The sequence below is a fragment of the Homalodisca vitripennis genome, chromosome 1 (assembly GCF_021130785.1).
Source record: "Homalodisca vitripennis isolate AUS2020 chromosome 1, UT_GWSS_2.1, whole genome shotgun sequence".
Classification (NCBI taxonomy): domain Eukaryota; kingdom Metazoa; phylum Arthropoda; class Insecta; order Hemiptera; family Cicadellidae; genus Homalodisca; species Homalodisca vitripennis.
In genome coordinates this window covers 147,767,073-147,794,930 of record NC_060207.1, presented here as the reverse complement: position 1 = coordinate 147,794,930, position 27,858 = coordinate 147,767,073, and the positions used below count along the sequence as shown (strand labels likewise).

At 31.8% G+C, this 27,858-nt stretch overlaps 1 protein-coding gene across 1 annotated transcript in view; it reads right to left on the bottom strand.

Annotated features, from left to right (window-relative positions):
- Positions 1 to 277: 277 nt before the first annotated feature.
- LOC124373670 (copine-8-like) overlaps positions 278 to 27,858 on the bottom strand; it is a 34,533-nt gene continuing 6,952 nt past the window's right edge. Inside the window, exons 3-12 of the mRNA XM_046832024.1 lie at positions 26,225 to 26,366; positions 25,641 to 25,766; positions 22,865 to 23,016; positions 21,415 to 21,620; positions 17,221 to 17,303; positions 15,786 to 15,915; positions 12,582 to 12,682; positions 6,819 to 6,945; positions 4,160 to 4,338; positions 278 to 3,337 (exon numbers count right to left, since the gene is read on the bottom strand). Coding sequence (XP_046687980.1) covers positions 3,026 to 3,337; positions 4,160 to 4,338; positions 6,819 to 6,945; positions 12,582 to 12,682; positions 15,786 to 15,915; positions 17,221 to 17,303; positions 21,415 to 21,620; positions 22,865 to 23,016; positions 25,641 to 25,766; positions 26,225 to 26,366 — 1,558 coding nt within the window. The 3' untranslated portion in view covers positions 278 to 3,025. The remainder of the gene's footprint in view (positions 3,338 to 4,159; positions 4,339 to 6,818; positions 6,946 to 12,581; positions 12,683 to 15,785; positions 15,916 to 17,220; positions 17,304 to 21,414; positions 21,621 to 22,864; positions 23,017 to 25,640; positions 25,767 to 26,224; positions 26,367 to 27,858) is intronic.

The following is a 27,858-nucleotide window of genomic DNA, read 5'->3' as shown; positions in this document are numbered from 1 at the left end:
AGGCTATTGAAATGTTAAACACAGTTGTTGATCTCAACAAAATTCTACTAGAATCAATTTTGATTTTCTAGTGAAACAGAGTATCATGTCTTCAACATACTGCACACATCTTCCGTGCAGAAGTGATGGATTATACATCATTGACATAGATCAGGAAGAGAATTGGACTGAGGATTGAGCCCTGTGGGACACTATAACTCAGGTAAATTGGTTCAGATAATTTGTTTGAGATCTGGACAATTTGAGTCTAATGCTTTCGATAAGTCTAGGAACACACTCAATGTGGGATCCAGACGTTCTAGTCCCTCTACAAACATATAGACTAGACTTACAACTGCGTCTATCATCAACATAACTTACTCTTCCTTAAGCCAAACAGGTCTTCAGATAGCTGATTGTGCTTTTTCAAAAATTGAGGCATTCTCAACCAAGTATTTTGAATACTTTGCTCACATCTGGTAAAATTGAGACAGACCATTAATTGTGTGGTACTATTATGGTACTATTAGATGTACTATTGTGAAAGGTTTCATAAACGAAATAAAAAGATGTTTTAAAATATGAGCTGTTACATTTTGTTAAGTTTCATGAATCTGCTAACTTTACTCTTTCAAAAGTTGAAACGAGTTTATGAGGAGTATTACTTGTCCAGTTTTAGGTAGAGTACGGAATTGTTGGAGGGCAAAGTAACAGGAGAAGTCATTGAAACTGATGAGAACATGGAATGAGTGAGGGCTCTGGTGAGGTCAACATCTCCAATTCATTAAGAATTATGATTAGTGAGTTGAATTTGAATCATTTTACATTTCATCAGATTTTAACTGAAGATATGGCAACAGGAAAAGTGTGTGTCGCAAGATGGTGATAGCTCTCAACTGAATAAATGTCCAGAACAGGAGTGTGCTTGAACCTTTTAGACAGTATAAAAAAATGTTGAGTAAAATGTTCTAAATACATTATTAGTTATGATAAATTGTAGCTTGCCAAATGTGAAAAATAGCACTATCATTAATCTTTTCAACTGAGAAAGATCTTTCATGAGCAAAATAAAAATTAAGTCCATGCTCCAAGTGCCAATGCTTACTATTTTTCACAGTAGAGGTATTATTCACACAGATTGTGTGCATAATAAACGTACTAAAAACCAAGTTTTTTATAAAGGCCTTAATTTTTTGCCTTAAAAAAGCACTCTAGGAGTTTCATACCCCTTGTTTATAAAAATAAATAGTAAATATTAAATATAATTTTACATGGTTTTTAGGAGCATTTGATCTTAGTCAAAACTGCCTGATATCCTATATAATGTGTGATAAGTGTCAAAGACTGCACAATTAAAAGTATTAGTAAGTACATATAGCCCACTTTATATCCTTAAAAGTTAACTTGTAACCTAGGTAAATATCCTGTAATGTAAAACAATTGCTTATTACAAATTGCATATTATTTTGTGCAGTACTTTACATATTTTGTGCTTCTATTCATTAAAAATTATACTCTACTTTTATATAATATTTTCTTAGTGTGATGTATTTTTGTTTATACTACAAGAGTTTGCCATTACAATAATATCTTGCGAAATATTACAATTTCGTTTTTGAGAGATGTCAGTGATTACAGTTCTAAACTGACAAAAAACAAGAAATGTTATCAGTACAACATGTATACAATTAGTATTATCAATAGATATTTCAAGGTCACAATAACAGAGGGAAAACATATTGAGACTTAATGTTAGTTTAAAATACATATTGAAATAGAGTTAAATTTTACTAAGGAACTGCTAACATTTAACCATTACACAACTTTTTTAAAAGAAGAGAAAACATATTGACTGTTCTTTAGCACCAATTGTTCATGAACTAAACATTCAGATCCTAGATCTCTGAGTTTCCAGTTCAACTTAACAATTAATAAATAAATTTAGAAAAAACAGAACTTCTACACATGCATGACAAAAGACAAATAATATATAGAGTATCTCCCTCTATTGTTTTACTGTTTGGGGGATGTACAAAACACTCCACAAGATCAGATCAGAATAAATATCAAATCACAAATATGTTTTACAAGAAAGTACAATGGCAGTGAATCTTAAAACTAATAAAGAACAAATTACTTGAATTATTCTTTTCTGTATTTTATAAGTCCTCTAATTAATTATTTTTAATTAAAATCGGAACTTCTGGCACAAATCGGTTTGTTTATTGATGAAGCAGATTATGGCTGAAAAGAAGGTATGAGAAAAACTAAGGAAAACATAGTAGTTATATAAGTGTTGACAACTTAACATCTTTCATCAAACATTAATGTGTGTTTCATAAACTACCTAATAGTTCTTAATAGACCCTTTACAAATAACAATTAATTCAATGTAAAAAAACGAACAGTAAAATATTAGTTTAGACATTCAGTAAACAATAAAGTGTTAACATTAAAATTAATTTTTTTAATTGAAGAACGGAGAAGTATTTAAACATTATAAAATGGAAAAAATTCACACTAGACTCCAATACATAATGTATTTAAAAAAAAATTTAATAAACCTGTTAATACATTAGTTTAGTTACATTGTAAATCACTTTTGAAATACAAGGCTCACTTCACGATAACCTTAAAGATGAGAACGTTCTTGATTCGTCTCTCATGATTGTTTTCATTATATACTCACTTGAACATATTTTAGCAGCAAGTTCAGATCTGAACTATTCTGACTCTTAAGTTATATCATATAATGTATTTATTTTTTCTTCCTGTACTGAAAAGTGTAAAATTTATCAACAAGATTTCCATTGAGTAAATTACTGAATTAGCTCATCAAACATGTGTCTACATTAACTAATCAGTTTGATTTTCAGTAGTAACTATACTTCGTTATATTTTGTCATTGGAGAAATATTTACAATGCAAAACTAAATACAGTTATAAAATACAGTAAAAAACAGAACTTTTACAATGGTCAATATACTTATTCTATTCCAGTGTCTCACGCAGCTCCGTAAAAGAAGAGGGCTGCATCGCTTATGTGTTATTCGAGCGGTGGAGCTCTGGCAGAAAGTGGTGTGATGTTTTGACTCTTCATGTAACCCACTAACTGGTCCGGTATCTCTGCCAAGACCTCCTTCGCCAGTTCTAGCTTGGCAGCTGCTCCGTGACCTCGGCCATGTGGACCCAGGAAACGACTGAACTCCACGAACTGCACAATGTCGCGGGCGGCCTTCCGGCCTCTACTGACCAGCGGAACCGTATCTGCATCAAGCTCCTCCATGGCTGAGAAGTCCGCCTGGCCCACACCAACAATGATAATGCTCATTGGTAGTGCTGATGCGGCCACTATCGCCTGTTAATGAACAAAACATTAGCACTTCTATCTACTTTTAATGTTACTAACTCAACTGCTACAGTTCATTTAATCAGAAACAAAACATTTTGTCAGTTATAATCAGGTTTATTTTAATAATATCAGACAAAATCACATGTGATTAAACACACTACGTCTCAGAATGCATTGGTATAAACTAAACTTTGATATAGGCAACGCTCTTTATATCAAATGTTTTGATATAAAATATATATATATATATATATATATATATGTTTTATATTTATATATATATATATATATATATATATATATATATATATATATAAAGAACAATAGACATGAGAAGAGTGCTATAATCCCACTATAACACCATTACAATTTTTTTACACATTCTTGACAATGTTTACCGTATCGGGTACATGCTATCTTAACTGCCGTTGTGTACCTAAACGGATGCATGTAGAGTTCAAGTCAAATTTATTGTGCACTCAATAAGGTATCATTGTCTACTGAGTGGTTTAATGAATCTACCTGTTTTTGTGATTTTTGAAATACAAGAGCTAATAGATTTGTAAAATCTGTAAAATTTGTAAATTTGTAAAATCACTATGCAAAAAAAGATCTTGTAATTTTATTGAATGTAACTACATTTTCAACAGTATTTTAAATACAGAGTGATTCACGGTGATTGCCTAAAGATGAAAAATGTGTTTTTACTCCCTTTTTTGAGGAAGACCTCGTTTTATATAGTGATTTAACACAAGACCTAATTGCCCCACTCCACCCCGTGATATATGAAATGATGCGTTTGGGTCACTGCATGACTCAGTAACTCACACTCTTGGTGTGCTCCATGTCCGTGATGACACCATCTGTGATAATGAGTAGTATGAAGTACTGGGAACCATCCGTGTACGTGGCAGCAAACCGGGCCACATGGTTGATCACCGGGCTGAAATTGGTTGGGCCATAAAGCTGGACTTGACGGATACAGTTCTTATAAGCTTCCACCACTCCTACACAGACCACAACAATTACTGAATCACATATTGTAGAGATTTAGTTCTAATAACAGTAACAAATAGTGTTAACATTTTAACTTCTACCGATACAAACTAAAAGCATAAAAAGCTCAGACACTTGAAGTCCCTGGTTCTATTTCACCTTATTTCTGGATAACTGGAGTTGCTGGTATATATGGACATAAGCTGCCAACAAATACACAGCCCTTGAATAAGTTTAGAGTGTGCCTTTAAGGAAAGTTATTAAATGATCTTCAGTTATTTTAGTAGGTGACATGTGCACAGTAATAATACTTTGAGTATATATTTTAGAGTGTAATATCAAGTGTTAGATTTGTTAAAAATATTTAATTGTTGTTCATTTATATTCATTTAACTGGTCCGGTATCTCTACCAAGACCAGTTACACCTAACACACAATACAATAAAATATTTTGCACACACTATTTGGAAATTCTAATTTTAACTTACAATTACAATGTTGTGATATCCTATTTTATATATTATAACATTGAATGTTTTAATTTTTTATATTTGTTAACCCTCCGAGCGTCGGCCGACTTGTTTTAAGTCGACGGCACCTTTCGCTAAACGTCGCCGTCTTATTTTAAGACGGCGGGCACTTGCCGATCAAATTAATTCGACCTGCGCTATTATTCGCGTAATATTGTTATAAATTACATATACCGAAAGCCTGTGAATTGTTCTTTACATTTAGTGGTCTTTGCCTACTTCTTGGTCTATACCAGATGCTAGTGTACGTATATACCAGCTGTTATTTCGGGCTGGACGCGGCTCGCGCGATTGTTCAGTGTGTCGTTGTGAATGTATTATGATATAACATTATGAATATATTTACAGAACCCCATAACCCTGTATATTTATGTGTTCACGACTAAATTTGTTATAATTTACCTATTATGAAATTGTTGTAGAGGTAATATAACAATAACATGTGGATACTTTTATATAAAAAAAAACATTTTCTAAAATATTTTTTCCCCTTTTACAGGCTGTTGCAAAAAGAAAGTTTTTTTAAAGATTATTTTTCTTATATAAGCATATTCTGTGATTCTTTCCAAGAAAGATGATGTATAATACACTGTATTTAAAACATTTTTAAGATATTTTATGAATTGTGCAAAAAAGACTGCAAAAGTTACAAAAACAGGTGGACGTTTAGGGAAATATGATGGACGCTCGGAGGGTTAACATAGTACAAATTTATGTTTATATATTATATTTTATTGTTGTTCTTAATTAATGTTACTTTTATTGCATTGTTGTTTATATTTTTTACTGAACCATAATGTTAACACTCAGAGCGTTGGATATAAAGTTATATATTTACCTCTATCATACAACTACCCTATAAATAGTTAATGTTAATCTGTTTAAAGTTTTATTTGAAATCAGACTTATGAAATTGTTATGGGATGTAAAACAATTAAAAATGATTTTTTTAAGACTTAAAAGATATTTTTTCCAAATAAATAGATGTTTAGAAAATAAAATACAAATTTTTCAATTCACTGAAAATAGAAAAAAAACATTCATAATAAAAAACAAAAATTTAAATCCAATTTAAATTTATCCTGCAGTCAAAAATAAACAATTTTCAGAAGTAATAGCACACAATTAAACATAGGAACAGAGTCTCAAGAACAAGCACTGTCATCCTCTCCACATGGAAAAAGCCATCAAACATGCTAGCGCACAGTGAAAAACATCACTCGGTTGCCAATATGACAACCAGTTTCCTATTGATAACAAGTAACTGAGAATTATGAATATAGCACATCTGTTGTCTAACGTTCAGTTATCATTTTAATACATTTTATAACTGGTTTTACGAACTACAGTTCACCATAGAGGACAAAAACTGTAACAGGGAGATTTGTCACATATGCTAGTGGGAGTATCTTTACTGTCTGTGATTTCCTGTAATATGCACGCATAAATACATTCGTGGGAAGGGTTAATTAATTTAACAATATATTGCATAGCACAAAAATACAACTGCAATTATAACTTATAGGCTTATGACTTTTCAATCATACCACCAATAATTGTGTTAAAATATATGAAATGTTCTTATTCCTCTTGAGTCTTGATATCCACATTTTGCAAAATGCTGAAAGTACGGTAAAGAAGAATGCACTGACTACACGGAGGTGAAAAAAGAATTTCAGTTCAATTCTTTGAGGTCTTGTTAAAATATGTCCAAGATTGTATTTATTTGTAATTATTTTGCAACTTTCTTACTATGAAAGAATTAAATTATTGGCTTTATTTACTGTAAATATACCATAAATACTATGCAAAATATATTTTCAAACTTTTGTTAAATTGTGCACATTCCAAGAAAATAATTATTGCTGTCACATTCTGACTCTAAAATGATGATTTTTGTTATTATCATGCAATTTTAATAAGAGCACAATAAAATTATTTATTTATTACGTAAAAATTACCTTGAGCACCATAACAATATGGATCAGTTGGATGTAGATTGACGTAAAACTCATGAGATATCATACCATTAGGAGGCAATCTAGCTCCAAAACCCAGCACAGGAAACTGCTTTGTTGCATGGTAATCCTAAAAAAAGATAATACTTAGTCTAGAAGAAAAGTTATGTTTTAGTTGTCACATAATGACACTGAACTTACAAGGTGTACTATTACACCAAGTTATTTGTATACTAAACTTTGTTTGGAAAAATAATTTTCTGTACCACTTAGTAGTTTTTCGTGTGGAACCATTGAATGATATCATATCAGTGCAATCTACTGCACCCATGTCTTTGCAGTAATCAAATACTATGTTTTGTTTTAGCTTTGTCTCTCCTCTTTTTGTTATTTCTATCATTTCAGTCTTACGTACAGAAGAAATCATGGTTAAATTTCTCCGGTCACACCACCTCAGCACAAGCAACTTTCCAGTCTACGTACTGGCCTTTGTCCATTTCTTTAGAGAAGCACGGTAGACCTTTGCGGTTACTTCTAACTGTACCACAGACACCATCATGTTCATGTAACCATTCAAACAACACAGGACTTGAATACCAATTGTCAACAAACAGTACATTATTATTTTACAGATAGCACGCTGCATAAGAGTCTGAATCACTTTTGCTGAAGTTTGTGATTCATGATATTCTGAGTTGTAGTTGGTCTTCTTCTCTGTAAAGACTAGGATATGCATCACAATGCTGGTATCATTTTCACGTAAGATAAAGATTTTGATTCCAAAGCGTTTACACTTAGAAGAAATGTACTCTTTGAAGCCAAGCAAGTTTCTTCCACAGCATTGTGCTTTAATCTATCACTACGTTTTGATCTGGAGCATAACTGCATGAAAACTTTCTTCTGAGAGTTTCAATGACAACAAGGATTTTATAGAGTTTGTCACCTCCATTTTCAAGTGAATTGTCATCGAAATATAACATTCTCAATAGGAGTAAAATTCTGCCTTGACTGAGAACTGTACAAAAAAATAGAAGTTTCCAACAATGGGTCAGTGGACCAGTACAACTTATAAGAATTTTTTGCAATGAGATATGAGGAACAAAGTTGCAAAAAAGTAATAAAGTTCATCAAGATTGGTTTTTACCCAATGCTTTACCCTTAAAAATGCAGACAGAACAATCAGTTGTTTGCTGTTGAGCATGAATATTTATTTATTCATTCCGCTATATGTAAATCTAGAGCATAGTCTAACAAATTATGAAATAAATAAATTTCTTCAGCTTCAAACCCAGTAGTATAAATGGCTTTACTTTTATCAAATCGAATGTATAAGGTTCAAACCACATTTTTCTGTTTGTGTATTGTCATTGTTTGTGTTCTGCTCATTTTCACTTGGTTCACTGTCAATGTTAAATACATCACAAATAACAGTACCATATGCGTAGTCCTCAGCCTCATCAAAAACATCATCATCAGATTGCAATTAATTAATTTCAGCAAGCTGATTACCCTAACTGACGTCATACAAAAGTTCACGTATTTAATCAGAACGTATATTATTCAGTTTACTGAAACTCATAGTCAAGCAGTAAATAGTGAGACTGCAATAAAAATATTATAAATGTATAACAATAATGGCTGAACAGTGACAATCAACAAACATACGGGTGAGTACTGCGCATGACACCGTGCATACTTCCCACTAATATTGCAGCGGATATTTCGCGCCAAACAAGAAACAGACCATGATATTGTACTAGCAGTTAATAACCGCTGGATCCAAGAGCACGGCACAGCGTCCATGCCAGTGCTGAGCATCACACTGTGCTACTGGATACTGGGCACGTACCACAACAACACTTCTCAAATAACAATCTCTCATTCCCATACAGTAACTGTCCTCATCAACAACATTATTGTTAATGTCATAAATGTCATTAAATTTAAATATACGTACTGGTACATCTTTACTCATTTGGGCATATTACATAAATTACCTACAATTATGTTGCTACTACTTTCCCAGTAAAACTCATACTATTCAAAGGGTTAAATATTAATGAAGACTTATCAACAGTGTTGAAAACACTATAATAGCTTTCCTGTATTGTTATTAACAATGCAAGACAGATTGAAAATATTGTTTACAGTAGAATATATTTTTCTGAATCCTGACTGAAATTCTGTAATAACATTTTTCTTGCTTGCCCATTCATACACTCTATTATTCATCAAATTGGTATATATTTTTGCAATACATAATTCATAATTTCTTTATTGCGTGTTTGACAATATATAACATTGTATTGCAATAATCAAATGCATCATAAAATATATCCTAACTACACTCACAGTCATACTTACATCTCAGCATTCTCACAACACAATCACACAGACTTCGGATCCATGATCTTCAATCATCCCAACGGCTCGTCATGAATTCATCAACCGAGTAAAACGCTTTAGACACCAACAGGCGTCTGAGACGAGTCTTGAATTGATTGAGGTTGTTGGAGTTTTTTATATCCTCAGGGAGCTTGTTGATTAGTCTGACACCCACCTGCTGAGGGAGGTGTTGCGATAATGTCAGTCTGCGTTGATGAGTTCGCAAGTTGTCCCTGCCTCTAGTTTCATATTGGTGAACGTCCCTGCCACTTATCAAGGCACATCTCGATCTGCAGTACACGATCACCTCAAAAACGTAAAGGCAGGGCAATGTCATCAATCCCAGCTCCCCGAAAGATGCCCTGCACGACTCTCTATAATTCAGTTTTAAAATTATCCTGACTGCTTTTTTTTTGGAGCCTGAAAACCCGCTCCATTTTGTTTTTGGCACATCCTCCCCAGAGTCTTAATCCATACACAAGATGTGGATGGATTAGGCTGTAATAGGCCGTTTTTAGAACCTCTAGGGTACAGAACTTTGCTAGGTGCCGTAGTGCAAATATGCCTGTGGTAACTCTAGCACAGATGCTATCAACATGATCATTCCAGGTCAGTCCTCTGTCAAGGAACATCCCCAGAAACTTTGTGGAATCTGTATCCTCTAAAAGGGCATCATCCGCAATACAATCAATAAAGGACAACCTCCTATTAGTTTGTAACATCATTAACATCACCCTTTGTATGAAGAAAAAATATTATAGATTTTTTAAAGCTAGCAGGAATTATGCACTTTTTAAAAAATACAATTAAAAATTAGAAGCATTCTATTAATTAATATAAAAACTTTCAGGCACATTCTTACAAAACTCTACCATACTTAGGTGCTTTGTTTGCCCTGACCTTGCTCAATACAAATACTAATTCTTGCTTTGAAAAATCCTTATCAAGAGACTCATGGCTACAACAAGGCAACAAATATTACACAGTGAGACAAGTCACAGGTGAATTTAAAAAGGCTGACCCATTCAATCAATGGAATATTTCCCACGTTATTTTAATTTTTCACTCTACATCTATTCATTTCCATCCAACATTGTTTTGTAACTAATGCTGATTTAAATTATTTACTAAGCTATTAATATAGGACATATTTCTTTCTTCACAAACAACCTTTAATTCTTCTACTACGAAGAAGCGCTCTAACTCTTATAAGTAACTATTTCTAACATGAAGCGAATTTGATTTCCTAAATAAATTAAAGGATGGAAAATTTTTTTCTTTACTTTTGAATTTCTTTACTTTCTTTACGCTTGATCTACTTAAAATCAAGCCACAGCTGATTCCATTTTAGATGGGATAAATTACTTCCTGGCCTTGATTGTAAATGGGCAGAATTGGTAAAGCAGGTAAAAACGCTATCTACGTTCTCTTGAATGTTGTCATATACTGGGCCTGTATCAATCAACTGATTACCTTTCTGTCTGTAACCATTATTGTAGTTGTCCATCCATCTGAATTTTGGTAGCAGAGAGAGCTTCGCACCCCCTACTCTGACCATGTCGATCAGAGTATCTACCCTAAAACTTAACTCTCAGCAAATGATCTAAACCAATGTGGCTAATAACTTTAAAGTCACGGACTAAATTAATTGAAAAAGTGGCTAAATCAATTACAGAGGAGAACATCAGGCCTACAGAAGTAAAATCACCCTCTTTATCACCATTGACCAAACATTTATACAACTAATCCATTTCAAACTGATCGTTTGAAACTCTGTATTCATTAATGCATTGTCAGTTCCTATTAATTCCCCTATTAGTATCACCCTCGCTTCCGAGCTTTGTCAGGAATTGAGTAAAGTCACATCCTGTTTCCTCATTTAGTCTTTTACAGCCATCCAAGTGTCCGGATCTCAGCGTCCCATCACCTTAAGTAAATTTGATGCTCTCAATTAGAGATGATTGTGACATAGAGGCATTTTTTTCTCTCCGTGACTCGCTCCACCTCATGTTTTAACCTCAAGAGCCACGCTCTTTTGTATCATACTTCTTGAGGGTAGTCCCTGTCTATTACATAAGACACACCTTTCATACACTTTACATGGGACATGATATATTTCATATCATGATCGTTCTGTACATGAACGATGTGATAACAATTTGGTTTTTGTGAAGCGCGGGCGTAACTTGTTGTCAGTGCCAAACATTTTAGAACAGAACTGCTTCACGACATGTCTGTAGTCTGTAGTTTTGTTATTCACTTCCAGTACCTTGAACATTAAATTGTTTTTTCTTTATCTACTCTCAAGACCCAGCAGCTTACTCGTTATAGTGTTTTATTGTCCTCTTATATCTCTGATCTCTTCTTGTAATGATTTGTTTTCAGTAACTAAGGCGTAATTTTTTTTCTAACAATACACAGATTGTCTCTTGTCGCTAGATTAACCATCTTTTCATCGAGTAAAATACTGAGAACCACCATTGCTGGAATAAAAAATCTCCTACCTTATCCACTTCTAATGATAGCTAAAGCAGTGGAGCTACATTGGTTAAAATCTGTTCATTTACTGCGAAAGCAGTTTTATAACAGAACTCAACAGATGTTAGTTTGTTCTGCTTGGACAACACAAAAGCAAAATTTCTGCTCATATTCAGAAATGAAATTTTGAAGGTTGTTGAAGAATACTAATTCAAGCCAAATTTACATAAAAATTATTAATATGAATTTACAATTTGATAATACAAGAGCAGTTATTTAATTGTTATACGCAATATTTACTTTGAAATACATCCAATCATTGTAGTCTTACACCATAATGCCTAATTTGCACAATTTTATATCATTACAGAGATATCTTATTTAGGTTACGAGATCTGTTACATTGATTGCACTGCATTTATTTATTGGTAGCGAAACTGATGCAAATTAGGATCAACATGGATAAGAATGGATCAGATCAGGTACAAACTTTAGAACAGTTTTGGATCAGGATGAACAAAAAAAGATGTTAATTAACTATGACAGCCAAATCCAATAAACCAGCTGTTACCTATCATAATCCAATAACCAGGACTACATCAAACTCTGTCTTAGGTTAAAAAATCTTTCTTACATGAGATACAGTAATAACCGCACATTCTATTCTATCTATTGAGTTTGTAATTTCATCATTGACAATTTAGCTGTCACTTTGAATACAAGACTCTACACCAGTTCATTAATTAAAACCAACTAATTCATTGAATAGCTGCCAAAACACAAGGCTATTAGGCTTCAAGGTGGGTTTGAAGAGTGTCATCTTAAAACTGATTTTATATCATTTTTTGTACCATCATAAATAAGTAACACTAGTAAGAATAAATTAATTAAGTGAACGCTTACCTGTATTATTTCTACAACTGCACTTAGAGCCAACTCATATGAGTTAGGGTTATTGCTGATAAAGTGAAGTGAGTCAGGCAATGTAGGATCTCCATTGGAAGCTGAAATTTTGAAAGGTCTCAAATAATATTAGTTAAAATTTAACATTGATATTATTACCTTTCACTTTCAGTATTATTATGATGCGTAGTTGAAACGTGCTTAGTGTTTATTTTCAGCCAACCAACGACTTGTAGCGTCTGCTGCTGTTTGTTAAACATTTGTTTTGAAGTCTTTTGTTTAGTAGATACAGATTTACTATAATTATTTAGTTATCAATAAATAAACATGTAAAGTGAGTTTTCATTTTTAACTGAAATAGCGCCAATGAACCGAGGTAATACAAATGTTTTGTATGATGAAGACATAGAGGATGCACTGTTTGATTTTGATAGTGACAATGATATTGATCCTGATTTTGCTATTTCTGAGGACGAAAGTGTAGTAAATGATCTTGATTCAGATGGCGAGGCTGAACAACAACCTTCAGCACCAGGTAGGGTTAGGCCTAGGCCCACACAAACCTAGACTTCATCCCAACTCCTGTTTGACAAGTATCATACCAAAAAACTACAAAGAGTAGGCCGAAGCCTAAGCATAACTGTGGGGATGTGTGTTTTGTAAATAGGTCCAGGACAGTAAATTCTATTTTTGTTAATTTTTAACTATATTTGCAGTTCAGTAAGCCATTAATAAAGTAAAAACTTGTTTATTTTTAGTTTTTTACTAACGTACTGATATAATATTCAGTTTTGAAGTGAAAAGAACTCATACAATTTATGTAGGATGTTTCAAGTAACCTACTTTGTTCTAAAAAAGCATACAGACCAAACCACTTCTACAGTTTACCAATGTAATTAGTACTACATACTCTCAAAAGCTAAAATGTGGGTATTTTACTGAAATAAATATGTTTTATATGTAGTAAAATATATATTTTTATTTTCAAATTGCATGTTTCCTAAGTCATGGTCATGATTATGTATGTATTTAGAACATGACTATTACTTTGGATGGGTACTTCCTTACAGTTTTGACTCAGAAATAAAGTAAGTAAAAAACCTGAACAAAAATATATTTTTACTTTGTTTTAAAAATAAAAATTTTATTTTGCATTACTTATCTTTCTACAACAATGGTATGAGGTTCTTTCTTGAAAAACATCAGTTTATTACAATTTATTGGGTTATATTGACATATACATAAGAACTAATGAAATATAGGCATATTCACTTGAAATAAATTAGATCTGGTGAGTCAACCCCATGGGAAACAAATAGACCCCAAAAGATTTCAGATTCCTATCACTCAAACTCTGAAATGCGTATATTTATTTCTGCAAACGAAAACAGGGAACAATGTGTTACATTTTCAATTAGTACGCCTACTATTGATTCGGTAGAGATGTGTGAGCAAAAACATTTTTTAAACATAAGCAGATTTTTTTAAAAGTTCACATAAAGTATTAGGTTGTTTACCAGTTGGTTTTCTAAATACCAAGATTCTTTAATTTTTTCCAAGTTCAAATGATATGTTACTATTGTTCAAAGAAATTCATACTGAATTACAATAACCCATTGATGTAGACACACATGCTGATTACATGGTTGGTATTTGACATTCCGTTCACGTATTTCATCGTATTTCCGCTACATATTGTTGGTATGTCTCTTACTAAGTGTTTAGATGCCACAAGCAAATAAATCATTTTGTTTTCATACTGTGGCTAACCTGTGTAATTAATATTTTGTGTCTGTTTTGCTACTGATCAGCTGATAGCTCATCTTTTCTACACTGTGTTCTCTGACTGTTTGTTTACATATGTGTAATGAGGAAACGTGAAAACTTGTGTGATTCTGAAGTAAATGAAATGTTCTACAGTGATTGTGAGTATAATTCAAGGGACAGTGATAGTGATGAAAGCTTTGAAGATTGCATTATACCGCTATCTAAAAACCATTTCAGTAATTTAGTTGTAGACGACTAAGACTCTGAGGATGGAGGTTATCTAATATTTCCAGGCAACTCGGATATTATCCTTCTTTCAGACCATTAGGATGAGCATCAGCTAAGTACATTTGACTTGAACTATGAATCATACCACACAACAAAACAGCTACTGACTTTGTGTGGAACAAAAACATTGGTGAGTATTTAATTTTGCTTGTTTGTTTCTTCTAAATTCGAATTTTTAGATGTATGGTTAATTTTTTTCCTGTCTAAAAACGTCATGGACTATTTAAAAAATGCTAAGTTCACAGTTTTAACTATTTTACATCAAAAAGTATGTTTTTTGTTTCAACTTCTTTTTATACAAATAAATTTACTATGCAACTAACAGTTTTTAAATAAAGCATTTTGTTCTTTTAAATTTTACAGGTATACAACAATGTAGAGAAACAATTATTTTAAACAATGTTTCAAATTTGATTGCTTTAACATATACAAAAAAACAGATATTACAGTATAACTAAACACTTACATTTTCACCTAAACTAATTGCTGCTAACAAGCCTGCAGAGGCTCAAATAACTACTACCTTAATGGATTAATAACTTAATTGGATCATAGATTACTGCAATATACATACAACAAAATATTAAATTTTTTCATCAGTCACAAAAACATATCTATACCACTACAGGACATGGTATATACTGTCATTAACATTTTTTTAAATCATTCTACCTAAAAATTTGAATAGACATTTGCTATGATAAATAGTTTATAATAATCACTAAGCCATTTTAATACACTTATTTTTAGTAGCAATTAGAACTTTATGGAAAATTGTAGGTTTAAAATTTTTCACATTATATAAACACAATATACAATACCCTTTTCCAGGGTTGTAAATTTGTCTTATGTAACAATATTCAAAATTGTCTTATCACCCATTGGTTTCACTTTTAACCCATTGGGGAAGACACAAGCTGGTTACCTAACTAAAGTTGTAATCGCCCCTTACTTCCACCTAAAATGCTTACACACCCTGTCTTGTATTGTTCTCTGATTAGGTTTAACTTGGTTTTGGAGTATATAAATGAATTGAGAATCAGGTATTAGCGGACTCAATTATTAATTCCTTGCTCACAATTCCTATGATTCAGACAAAGAACTTTTTGGCTATTACTAGTAAATTTTCTCGTGGATCTATCAAGTTACCTGTGAAATCAATGGCCACAGAGCAGTTGATCTGAGTCCCACTCATGATGTAGTCCAGGAAGGAGTAAACTGTCCGCACAGAATATCCCATCAGCACAATCTCCCCGGAGTTTGCATAGTTTGGTTTGTGCTGCAACAATAAGCTTCCTCTCTTAAAAAAACTTTCGGTTCCTTACAAACAGAACTGGTACAGTCCAAATTAACATGAATGTTTAAGTCAATATCAATAAACTCCAGGTTTAAATCACATATGCTTTATATAAAGAAGGAGCAAGACCATCACTCATTTGTTTACTTCAGAATCCGGAACCTATTCGAGACAAAAACTAAAGCACTCACACATACTCCAAGTTAGAACCCGTATGCTGTTTTATATGTATTCATGATGATACAGCCATGTTGTAAATGATAACATTGCAAGAAGAGAACATGTTCTCATTATGTACATTCACATTATTTAGACTGAACAATTAAGGTTTTTTACAATAAAACCCAGAATAGTAACTTTAAAAATTAATTACTTCTCTGGATTATTATCTATTCAGACATTGGCTCTGAGTATTACAAGGACTGTCCAGAAAATAAGACTTTTGAGACTAACTTGGCAGTACGCACGGCTAGAGCCGCTATCTTGATGTAAGAAGATTACCAAGCTCAATACACATCAAATTATGGTAGTAGCGAGTGAGTGGTCTGTATCTCTACTACTTTTCTCACTGTGACTAGTTAAAATGTGCACTGCAATTGAAAATCCCACCACTTGTGAAATGCATTCAGTGATTAGGTTTTGTAAGGGAAAAAAACTACAAACCGACTGAAATCCATCGCCAATGCTGTGACATTTATGGGAATGGTATGAGTGAGATTAGTGTCAGGCAGTGGTGTATTGATGAAAATGGCTGCACCCACGCTCACAAGGATCCACAAAATCAGCCTAGCCTCGTTATTCTTCCAACTGGCCTTATAGTAACTTCTATACTGGCAAGTCCATTTTGGTCAAATTGCAAGGTTTTTCTAAAGTACTATACAATGTACATGCTTTTTACAAATTTACAGTTATTATATATATTTTTTCCAAAGTATATAGAGTTTGAATATTGAACTGGAAAGATATTAGAACTCATACATAAAAATTTACTAGTAAAAACTAGTGGTTGCTAAATAATTTTAGGGCAAACCCACAAATATCGGGTTCCTTGCGTACCAAAATTTTTTGAGAAAAGACAATATACAAACAAATAGCCAAAAGACAAAGAATTTACTATCCAAAAATATAATATAATTTATTGTGTAAAAATATATAACATTAAAACATATACTGTACTAACATATATACAAAAAGTTGCAAATGTTTATACTGTGGTAATCCCAAACAAATGTTATAATGTGTAAATGCAAATTTATAAGTCTTTGCTGAAAAAAGAGATGGTCTCACCTTTTTGTTGGGATTGATACACTGGAACACAGTTTCTGGACCTGGACCTTTGCTCAGCATGTTCAATGTCGCATGGAACTCTCCTAGTAAAACAAATTACCAAAATGCTTGGACATAAAACAATAACCAAGTGTCTAACTTACATGTTTTATAGGATGTATTGTGTAATTTTTAGTGTTATTAAAACCGGTCTGAAAATATTATAAAAGATCTGTTACCTAAAATAATGTAGTTATTCCACAAGAAACATGGAATAATTATAGAAGTCTATCAATTATTGGGTGGTCAATAGTGGCCCTTTACCTAGTTACCCTTAGGATGAATTGTAAGCATGGTTTGACTAGGCCATATTGTGGAGTCAGAATTCCTGCATCAACCACATGGCAGCCCCATTAAAAACAAGAAAAATAAATACTATAAATAATATTTATTTGATAAACAAACTATAAAAAATGAAAATGTATCAATAAGAATCAATTAAAACCAACAAAGTCTCAATATAAAAATATTAAAGTCACTGCTTCCATTGTAATCTTCGTGAATACTGTCATCCTGAGACTACAATATAAATAAAATAGGATAAGCTCTCAAACAATGACGGTGAGACATTTAAATCATATGCTTTGAACAAGTTTTCATTGTAGAGCCCTAACTGTAGTGCTGCTATCTATGGACAGTGAACTGAACTATGTGTAGAACACATGGTAGCACGATAACATCAATCTTTGACACTATTTCTATACTTCTGCTACAAGTAGTATCATTAATTACTGGTTTATTTAGCTACAGCAGTTTTAGATTATAAATAATAGTAAATAGCTAGAAATAACATTATTTCATACAATATGTTTAATTTATTATCATGCAAAATATCTTATATTTGTTTGAATCAAATAGCATTCAAGTACAGAATGATTGTACAGTATTGATTGTATCAATACAGAGCATTGGTACGCATACTAGTACTTCACTTTCCTCATTTGATCCTCTAGAGTACTTTTTTACGACACTTCCAGTTTCTAACAAAAGATTTTTCCACTTAGTTATTGTTGGATTGCTAGGTGGTTCAACTCCTAGGTAGGCAACCTGAAATTGTCTAATTGCTTCTGTAATGTTGCAAAAAGCAATAGCCCGCGTACAACATTTCACTTTTTGTTAAACATAAAAAGCCATTTCTCGAACTTCAAAATCAGTAAACCTGTAATGGAGGAGGTTAGGTTATGTTTTTATAGCACAAGCAATATTCTTCAATCAAACTGCTGTTTTCAACAATGAGCGTTATTAAATAGCTGTTCTTTAAAACTGCAACTCAGTAATCAAATCAGGTAATTCAAGAAATGAATTTTTATATGATGCAAAATGGTAAAATTTTCAATATGTCACCATTTTGTTTCTACAATTGTTAGGGAACTTTAATTTTTACAGAATACTTTTGAAACCTTATTAATTGTGTATTGTTTGAACAGTATATAAATGGGCAAGTAATATAAAATCAAACTTTTAAACCTCTTCGTGGGACACTCTGTATACCATAATGTATAATATTTCATATTTTTTCTTATTATTGGCAAATCATTTAGCTATGCCTCTCCCACTAATTGCTGATGAAAAAATCTTATGTCTGTCTGTCTGTCTGTATGGACAATTAATGTCGAACTAGGTCATCTAGAGAGCTGAAATTTGGGCTAATGTACAACCTCTACATCAGTAATGAAAATGGTACACATCAGTTCATTGAGAGTTACTCTCTGGACCTGGATGGTATGCACTATGGAGTGAACACAAAGCCTCTCACACTAACCCAACGTCTGGCAACATCACACATGTAAATTTAGGTTTTCGTATTTGGAATGTCAACAACCTATGTATTCATCTAGTCTCAAGACCAGAATTTTTCATTATTCAGACACATTGCTGTAATAATAAAAATATTTTTGTTCAAAACTTTTTAATTTTTATATTAAAAAAATAACAGTGATTATTTTGTGGACAATAATATTGTTACCATGGGAATACCACACATGTAGCCCAAAGTCACTAAAAAAGTTTTTTACAATTTAAAGAAAATAACATACACCAATATTGTATTTTACTGTAACAAACCGAAAATTAGGAACACAATTCAAGCTGATTATACAGTATTTTTATGATGACTCAAAGCCGTATCACTTTATGACTCAATGCTGTATCACTTTATGACTCATTCTAATCACAAGTATGACTCACTTTGTGTCAGTGCTGAATATGTAAACCAAACAAATCATTGAACCATTATATACCTAATTTAACTGCACCAATAAATTAATTAGGTCTTGCACCAATCAATTTAAAACTATATATTTCAACAAGACTATTTCTGTTATTCATTATAACAATAATAAAACTATTATACAACTTTTCACAGAACAATACTCTATAACGCTTGGAGGAGCATATCTTATATAATTAATTGTCAAACAGTAACCAACAGGCTTTACCGATTATTTGTTACTTGTTGAAACTACTGATGTGAAAGAGTCAATCAGCAACCCAGCAGAGTGAAGTGTTGAACCATGTGTGTTATTCTGAAAGTGTTGGTGCAAATAAAGCCTCCCCACTGTGTATCAGTGATACTAGTTATATACCATCCTCATCTGTAGACATAAATTGGCCTAAGCCTAATGTTTAGCTATAGTTGTAACACTAGTAGCTCGGCAAATCCAACGTTTTTATTTCTAAACATTCAAGGTCATGAATAAAATTCAAATTTTTGAGAGCTTTATATTAAGTAATAGTATTTCTGCCATAGACCTAACACAACACTGGCTCAAAAATGAAGAAACAAATCTAGCCTCACCATATGGTTACTCTCGTAGCAGTGCTTTCTGTAGAATTAATCACATCAGGGGGGGTTCCTTGATCCTCACTCAAAATAATATGTAGGTTAGAATTTGCAACTTGAGTCATTTTTGTTTGGAAATTGAATTGAAGGCTGCACCAGTCTTTATTGATAATCTGAGTATAATTTCAGTGTATCGTTCACCTTCTGGCAACCCAGTTATATTTCTTGAAAATGTTGATTGATTGCTGACTTTTCTTTCTGATTGGTCTAATTATATTTCTATTATTGGAGGAGATTACAATACAAATTTTGACCTGACCCAGAACAACAACCTCTTAAAACAATTTCATAAAATTCTGCATCAACATAATTTCCACTTTCTTCATTACCACCCATGGCAACAATATTGTCTGGATAATGTTTTAATAAACTCTCCTAGAAATACAGAGATAAGTTGTAAAATTTTCAATTTTCCCTATTCTGATCATAACAGTTTGCTGATAAACTTACCTTTAAATTTGGAAAGAGGAAATGCTAAATACCAATCTACTGCTTAACTCTTATTCAAAATTGATTTTACCAAAACAAGCAAAACAAGTTCAGTGAACATGCTAGGTAGTTACAAATGGGACAATTTTTATCTGCGTAAATTTAACTGCAGACAGCATTTTTAAAACAATATATAAACAAATATATGGGGAAACAATATTTCCTACCTTTGAAAGTTAGTAATAATAAAACCAAATCATAGTAAACAACAAAAACAAATGGTACAGTAGTGATCTAAATAATATGAAAGAAAGATTAATATTTCTAGATAAATTAGTTAAAAATAATGCAAAGGCCTCAAATGAGACCAAGCTACCATTTTTGAACTGAAAAATTAGTATAAACAATCAATCAAGAATTCTAAAACTGATTATAATACAAGCCTCATCAAAAACAGCACAAATAAATTGCTTGCCAAGTAATCAAAACTAACAAAAAATGTTCAATTGCGTCCAAAAAAAACTAAAGATACCTCTAACACTTTTTATTGAATCAGTTGAAAACATTAAGAAAACATTTTTACACCTCAACACATTTTGTAAACATGACATCATCCATCATCTATCTATCTATCATTTACCTAAAATTATATCACACCCAGTGATGTGATTGGAGCTACTAGAAAATTGAACAGCTCAAACAGTAATGATCTATACCTTATGTCTAATAATTTGCTTAAGAAAATGATTTTTAACTTAGCTGAGCCCCTGTCTTACTGCTTCAAACTCTGTCTTCTTGAACGGTACTTCCTTATTGAGCATAAGATTTCTAGAATCTGCATATACATATACAAGATTAAAATACCAAATTTAAGAATATCTCACCGATAAAACTGTGATTGCCACTCCTGTTCCAATCATAGCACTTGATGAGGATGTCCCGGTCCATGTCATTGCCACACAAGGTATGTATGGGCAGAGTAAAACACTTCCAGCGTGGATTGAGATTCCACTTCACCACTTCTGTGCGGTGAACTATCCCGTAGTGGCCATTCTCAAACACTTTCCACAGTTCCAGGAAAGGATCTGAACTGTGCAATAGTCACAAGTCTATGGTAACTTTCAGTTAGTTTGTTTCAGTTATGAGCTATGCCCTAGATTTATTTAGACATGTTAACTGCCAACTTAAATTCTTGAGGAAATTTATAAAATTAGATATAAAGTCTCATATTTCCACTTTAGACACCACATCGCTGATATAAACTTTGCCTCTAAATGGGAGGTCATCTGGAACCACAACATAAACAGTGTTCCCTAACATTTCTAAGATAAATTATGAACATTGCAAGACACTGACATATGTCTGATGTCTGTCTTAACTCACTGCTTTAGGATGAAACACACTTGCCTCTGAACAGCAGTCACACATAAGAAATTATAAAATTCTAAATTATTCTTTGAATTCATGTAGTAAATGACGAAGATTGGAAGAAACCCCCATCTCTGCACTCTACCTTATCTTGCTGCTAGCATGAATACACATGGCCTTCAAACAGAGGTCATCCAGTAACAAATCATAAAATTCCACATGATTATTTAGGGACATCCATTAGAGGAACATAGAACTTGATCTTGTCTGTATAGAAATAAAGCCATATCCAACTTCAAGCCCATACCGTAAATTCATTAATGATATATATGAAATCCCACACAAATCCCATGGAGGTGCATACACCATTATTTTGACTATGTAGAAATTAACTTCCATTCAAATTTAAATTCTGTAGCTCAATTTGATGTCAAGACATTCCCTGAGTAACAAATAGGCATCACTAATACAGCCAATTCTCATGGATGGACGTACAAATCATTGCACTTGATTTTGCCTATATAGAAATAAAGTTTCATGAAAATTTTCAAATCTATAGCGTATTTTGTTATCTAGATATACTATAGAAGTCAGACAGACAAAAGAAATTCACTATCCCACTAAGTGATAGCAAAAAATTCCATTCCTCAATTCATTTTTGAGATATCCTGCAGAAAGTTAGGCTGAACTAATAATCAAATTTTATGGTGGAACATGCATCATCATTGAATTCAAAATGTTCTATAAAAAGATGAATACTCATGTGAAATTTCAAGTCCATACCTAATGTTTTCGAGATATTGTGTGAACCAACAGACAGTTAGAAGTTCAATGTTCCAGCAAATGAATTGGATTCCTCTAAAGTCACTTGTCATAACAACCAGTGTCACCTATTTTAGGTGATTCATTCTGATATGTAATTTATAGACACACAACAACAAATCTGATACACGAATCTATACCAACCTTCCAAACCAATCCTTCCTGTCCAGATGCCTGCCATGAAAGGTCAGAGTCACCTCATCCTTGTTTACCCCACACTCCTCGGCTGTCACTAAAACTTGCCCACGGTTGTAGCTGTTTCTCAGAGTCAGTTTCACATGAACGTTTGATACCAACTGAAAGATTAAGCACATTCAGTTAATGCTACAAATAATTACAATGGCTCGTACTGGGGATGCTATTACCAATTGAATGAAGCCACCACTATGACATATATATCAAGTGTCTACAGCAGTGTAGGGAGTTAATAATTACAAATTTACAAATTTCTAAAAATGATGTCTTTGCAATTTGCTTATTTTTAGTTGGTATTTTTTTAACACAGATACTTTATGTAGTGGCATGGTATTATTGTTGGCAAAAGCCTAAAAAAAGTTTCAGAAGTTTAAACGGTTAACATAACAACAAATTTTGACGACCAGATCCTAGAAATCAATCAGAATGTAATTCTTTTGAATAATTTTATCATACAAGTCCATTCACTAATGTTCATATCTGTAAACAAATCCATAATGAGCTTCTTTATATTATTAAGTACTACAGAATATGGGTCAAATAAGTTAGACAAAGGACAAGATTTGTCCTGTTTACGGTTTAAATGAAACATCCACTCAACTAGAGAGACCTGCAAAATAACTGTGTATCTGCTACAAACGTTCAGATAAGATCAGCCTGATGAGGCACCACAGACACACAACATTAACACAGAATTTAACTATATGGTTCATAAAACAGTCAACAAACTGAGTGTTTTATAGGTCAGGTCTACAATAAAAAGTTAACAAATACTATTGTAAATTCAATCATGAAAATATTTTGGTGAGTTTTCTATTAACTGAAATACTTATTTGTAACATTTATTTTTTATCTTAAAAGTATATAAAAAAATTTACTTTTTCAAGAAAAACTATTTTATTCTCATTTGAATCCAACAAAATAAGGAGAAAGAATCTATATTTTTAAGTACGGTGGTAATGGTTTGTCATTCAAATTTTAGTGCTTACCAAACCAACCCATAAACAAGTAATATCTTTTGAACCGTCAACTATTAAAATTTATTTTAATTTAAATGAAAAATTCTAATTTTTAAATTTTATTTGCGCAATTCTTTCCACTTAGTTAAGCACAAATACAGCTAAAATTTATTGAGTTCTGTTCATTAGAACTGAATCGGAATTAAAACCAAAAGAGTAGTATATCTGTACATAACACATTTGCTCCCAAAGATAAAACAAGCTGACTGTAATACATAACCTATGCAATATTAGACAGAGTACTACAAAGAAGCATCAAATCTTAACAGGACTTTATTTCAACACATAGGTGAAGTGAGAAGGTCAACGTCTTTATCTATATTGGGTGGGCATGTCAAGAGAAGAGAAGATGGTGACTCATTAAACCAGACGGGCTATTAGTTATGTCTGAGCAAGATTGTTATTGTTATCAAATTTCTTTTGTGGGACTTGGGAGGACATAAAATCTGTTGAAATTTTGTGAACTAACTACATATTTTAATGCTGCATATTACAGACAACTGCTTCATGCTTTGAAACTATCAACAAAAAAGGCAAGATTTATGCCTATTTGTTCTGCTCCAAGATAATGCTCAGTCACACACAGGTGCATTACCTCAAGAGAAATTGGACCAATTTCATTGAGAGACACTTGAAAATACACCCTTCAGCTTCAATCATTCAATGTGTGACTTCTAAAGGTTTGGGCCACTCAATGAAGAACTGTAAGATAACCTTTTTGATGATGATGAAAGGGTGGAAACGTTTGTGTTTAGTTGGTTACTGACACAACTAGCTTCATTCTTTAATGAAGGAATTAAAAACTGTTCAATTCATTGAGGAAATGTGTCAATAAATAGTCCATTTAATATGTAATTAACACTTGTTTTTGGAAACTAAAGTGTAAACTTCTTAATATAATAATGGACAAATGTTAAATCTTTTAGTGCCACAGAAATCATTATGAGACGATGTTAAAAATACGTTTGAGCACCGAGAATTTCCCTCCCAGAAGATCTTTATTTCATTTATAGTATGTCTATAACTTACCCAATATTGGCTGACATCATATCGAAAGCCAAAAAATGAACTGAACTTGAACTAACCTTTTCCTGCTATTTCTACGTTTTACTGTCGCTACATGACATACACAACTTTAAAAACAATTCTTTTTCAGTTTATTGGTATCGTGATGATGAATAGCAAAGCGATGTTTATGTTTGTAGTTGCACGTTCTTGTTCATAGTGAACTGGGACTACAATTAAATTGCCTGATATAGGTAAGTGGTTTATGTTTAGTGTTTCATATTAGTAAGTAATGTTTTACGTTAAAATTATGTTTAGCCTCAAGAAATTAGTTAGTAGTAAGAATTTACATGAACACTGATGTTTTAGAAGAAAAGGCCTTAGCGCTTATTATATTTCCAATTTTGTTTATAGTATAATATTAGGTTATTATACATGATTGCATTGGTTTTGTTCTTTATCATTAAATTATTGAAATTTCAAATTACATTTCTTTTATAACTTATTTTTCTTCGTTTTTTTTTTTTTTTTTTTTTTTTTTATTGTTTGATGCAAAATTATTTTACCTTTGAAACAAATGTTATAAACCTAAACTCAAAGAGAGCCTTTACCCTTGACTTGACTGAATATAAGGTTCATAAGGTTCGGATACTAAACTAAGGAGTACGTTGGCACTTTTTACAATTGGTGAAGATACTCACATGTCCTACAGTGGTTTCACAATCTCCGAGAAAGTCATGAGCTCTAAGGTCTGTTGAAGTTGAATCCACATCATAAACTTCAAACTTTAAATTCTGCTGAATCTCAAAGCGGTAAACTATTCTAACCTGAAAAAAGTCAGAGGTTTGCAAATACTCAACATAATAATACTGTATATTGTTACAACACAAAATAAAAGATTAACAGAGATGAAAAAATTACAGTAAAAAATTAAACTGAATAAAAAAGAATATGTAGAAAATAAAATTAAAAATTCAAAAAAATGTGTTAATCTACATGGTAAATAATAAATAATGATATAAAGAATGATCAGAATTTTAATCAGAAAAATCAATATGACTGAACCAGAAGATATTACTGAAATTTTAAAATTAATATTTTATTGACATTGTTGATAAAGAAGTAATACCAAACTTGTCAACAAGCATCACCAATTTAATAGCAGTTATTACAATAGTTTTAATAGCTACAACTGAGGAACTAGTTCTAAACATTTTTTTACATTCTGGACAGCCCTCAATCAATACGTATAAATTCATGCAAAAACTAAATCAATAAATATTACCTTTGTAGTAAAATCAGGATTCAAATTATTCTCTATTATCTCAGTTCTGCAAATCTCATGCCATTTATCTCTCTCTAAAGTCTTCAAGTAGATAACACACATTGGATCAGATTTAGAGAAAACATCACAGTCAGGAAGATTTCTGAAATTAGTACAATGGAAATACAATTAGAATTTTCAGTTTATTTTTGTAAACATTGAATGAAATGGAGCATTTCTATTAATATAGAATATATTTACATGTTCTACTGAAACACAACCAGTTTAATGCTTGAACATATTTTTAAAAACCAATAATATACAAATAACATATATGAAGTTACAAAAATCATTATTACAACTATTTCAAGTTGCATGTTACCATATAAATTAGTGTGTACTTTTAAAATTAATTCAGTGTGAATACCTTTAAAAATAATGTAGACCAAAAAATTATGTTTGATTGTTATTAAGAATATAAGGTTATAAAAGTAAAATGTTATGTTTTAAGGAAACCATACTTATAACAAACATATTGTAGATCTCTTTACCTCAAGCCAGTCTTTATACCAGCATTCCTAAGATAGTAAACCAATTCAAAGTGTCAAGATGATGAGAACAATTGAGTCTATAATTAGATTTATGCCATTTATAATGCAGTGTCATTTTCTTGTTAATAGCTTTTAACCATAATCTACAAAATTATCAATTTTTGTACCATTGTATATTAATTACTAAATACTATATCATTAAACACATGTATTGTAACTAAAGCAGCCCGTACAGATATAGTCTGATGGTGGCTAGTACATTTGAATCCCCCTCTACATCCTGTGTGCAACACTGTTGCCAGTTTAAGTGTATAAAAAATTCATTTGTCTCAACATCTGTAACAACAAACAAACATCATTAGATGTTGCCTTAAACAATTTATATTTTCAATCACTACATTGAAATTGTATATATCTTATTTATATAAATATAAGATAGACTTGTTATCGAAAGACCTCACAAAATCAAAGGTAATAAATATTGGTTCTTGTATAAAAAAAAATATATATATATATATGTGTATATTTGTATATAGAAGAACCAATAATTATAACCTTTTATCTTGTGAGGCTTTTCGATAACAAGGCTATCTTCTTAAGACACATCACAAAATTAAATAAAAAAGTAAATTTGTTTATTTAATAACAGTTAGACACATTTATTTTAATGTTAATTTTTACTGTGTGGAGTAGTGTATAAAATAAAGTTAAATCATGACTTGGATTTATATTATGTAAATTTTTAACGTTATTTCTGCAATCTTCATTAAATCAATATAGAATTTTGTATTAGTTCATCTTCTTTATTAAATAAATCTTCTGTGTTTGCTTGATTAATGTAATAGGATTCCATGCATTCAAATATTTTGGTGTGTTAACATGTTTTAATAATTTTAGGTTTTCTTTTGATACGATGTATCCAGTATTAATACAGTAGTGTACGACAGCATATTTTTTCTTCTCTGTTGAATTTAATAAGTGAGCAATTTTTTTTAATCTTGTATGAATTTTTTTCTATCCAATGTATTTCTTGTTGCAGTCATTACATTTTATTTCATATATATTGTTATTTTCTTCAGCATCTTTTAGATCTTTCCATTAATT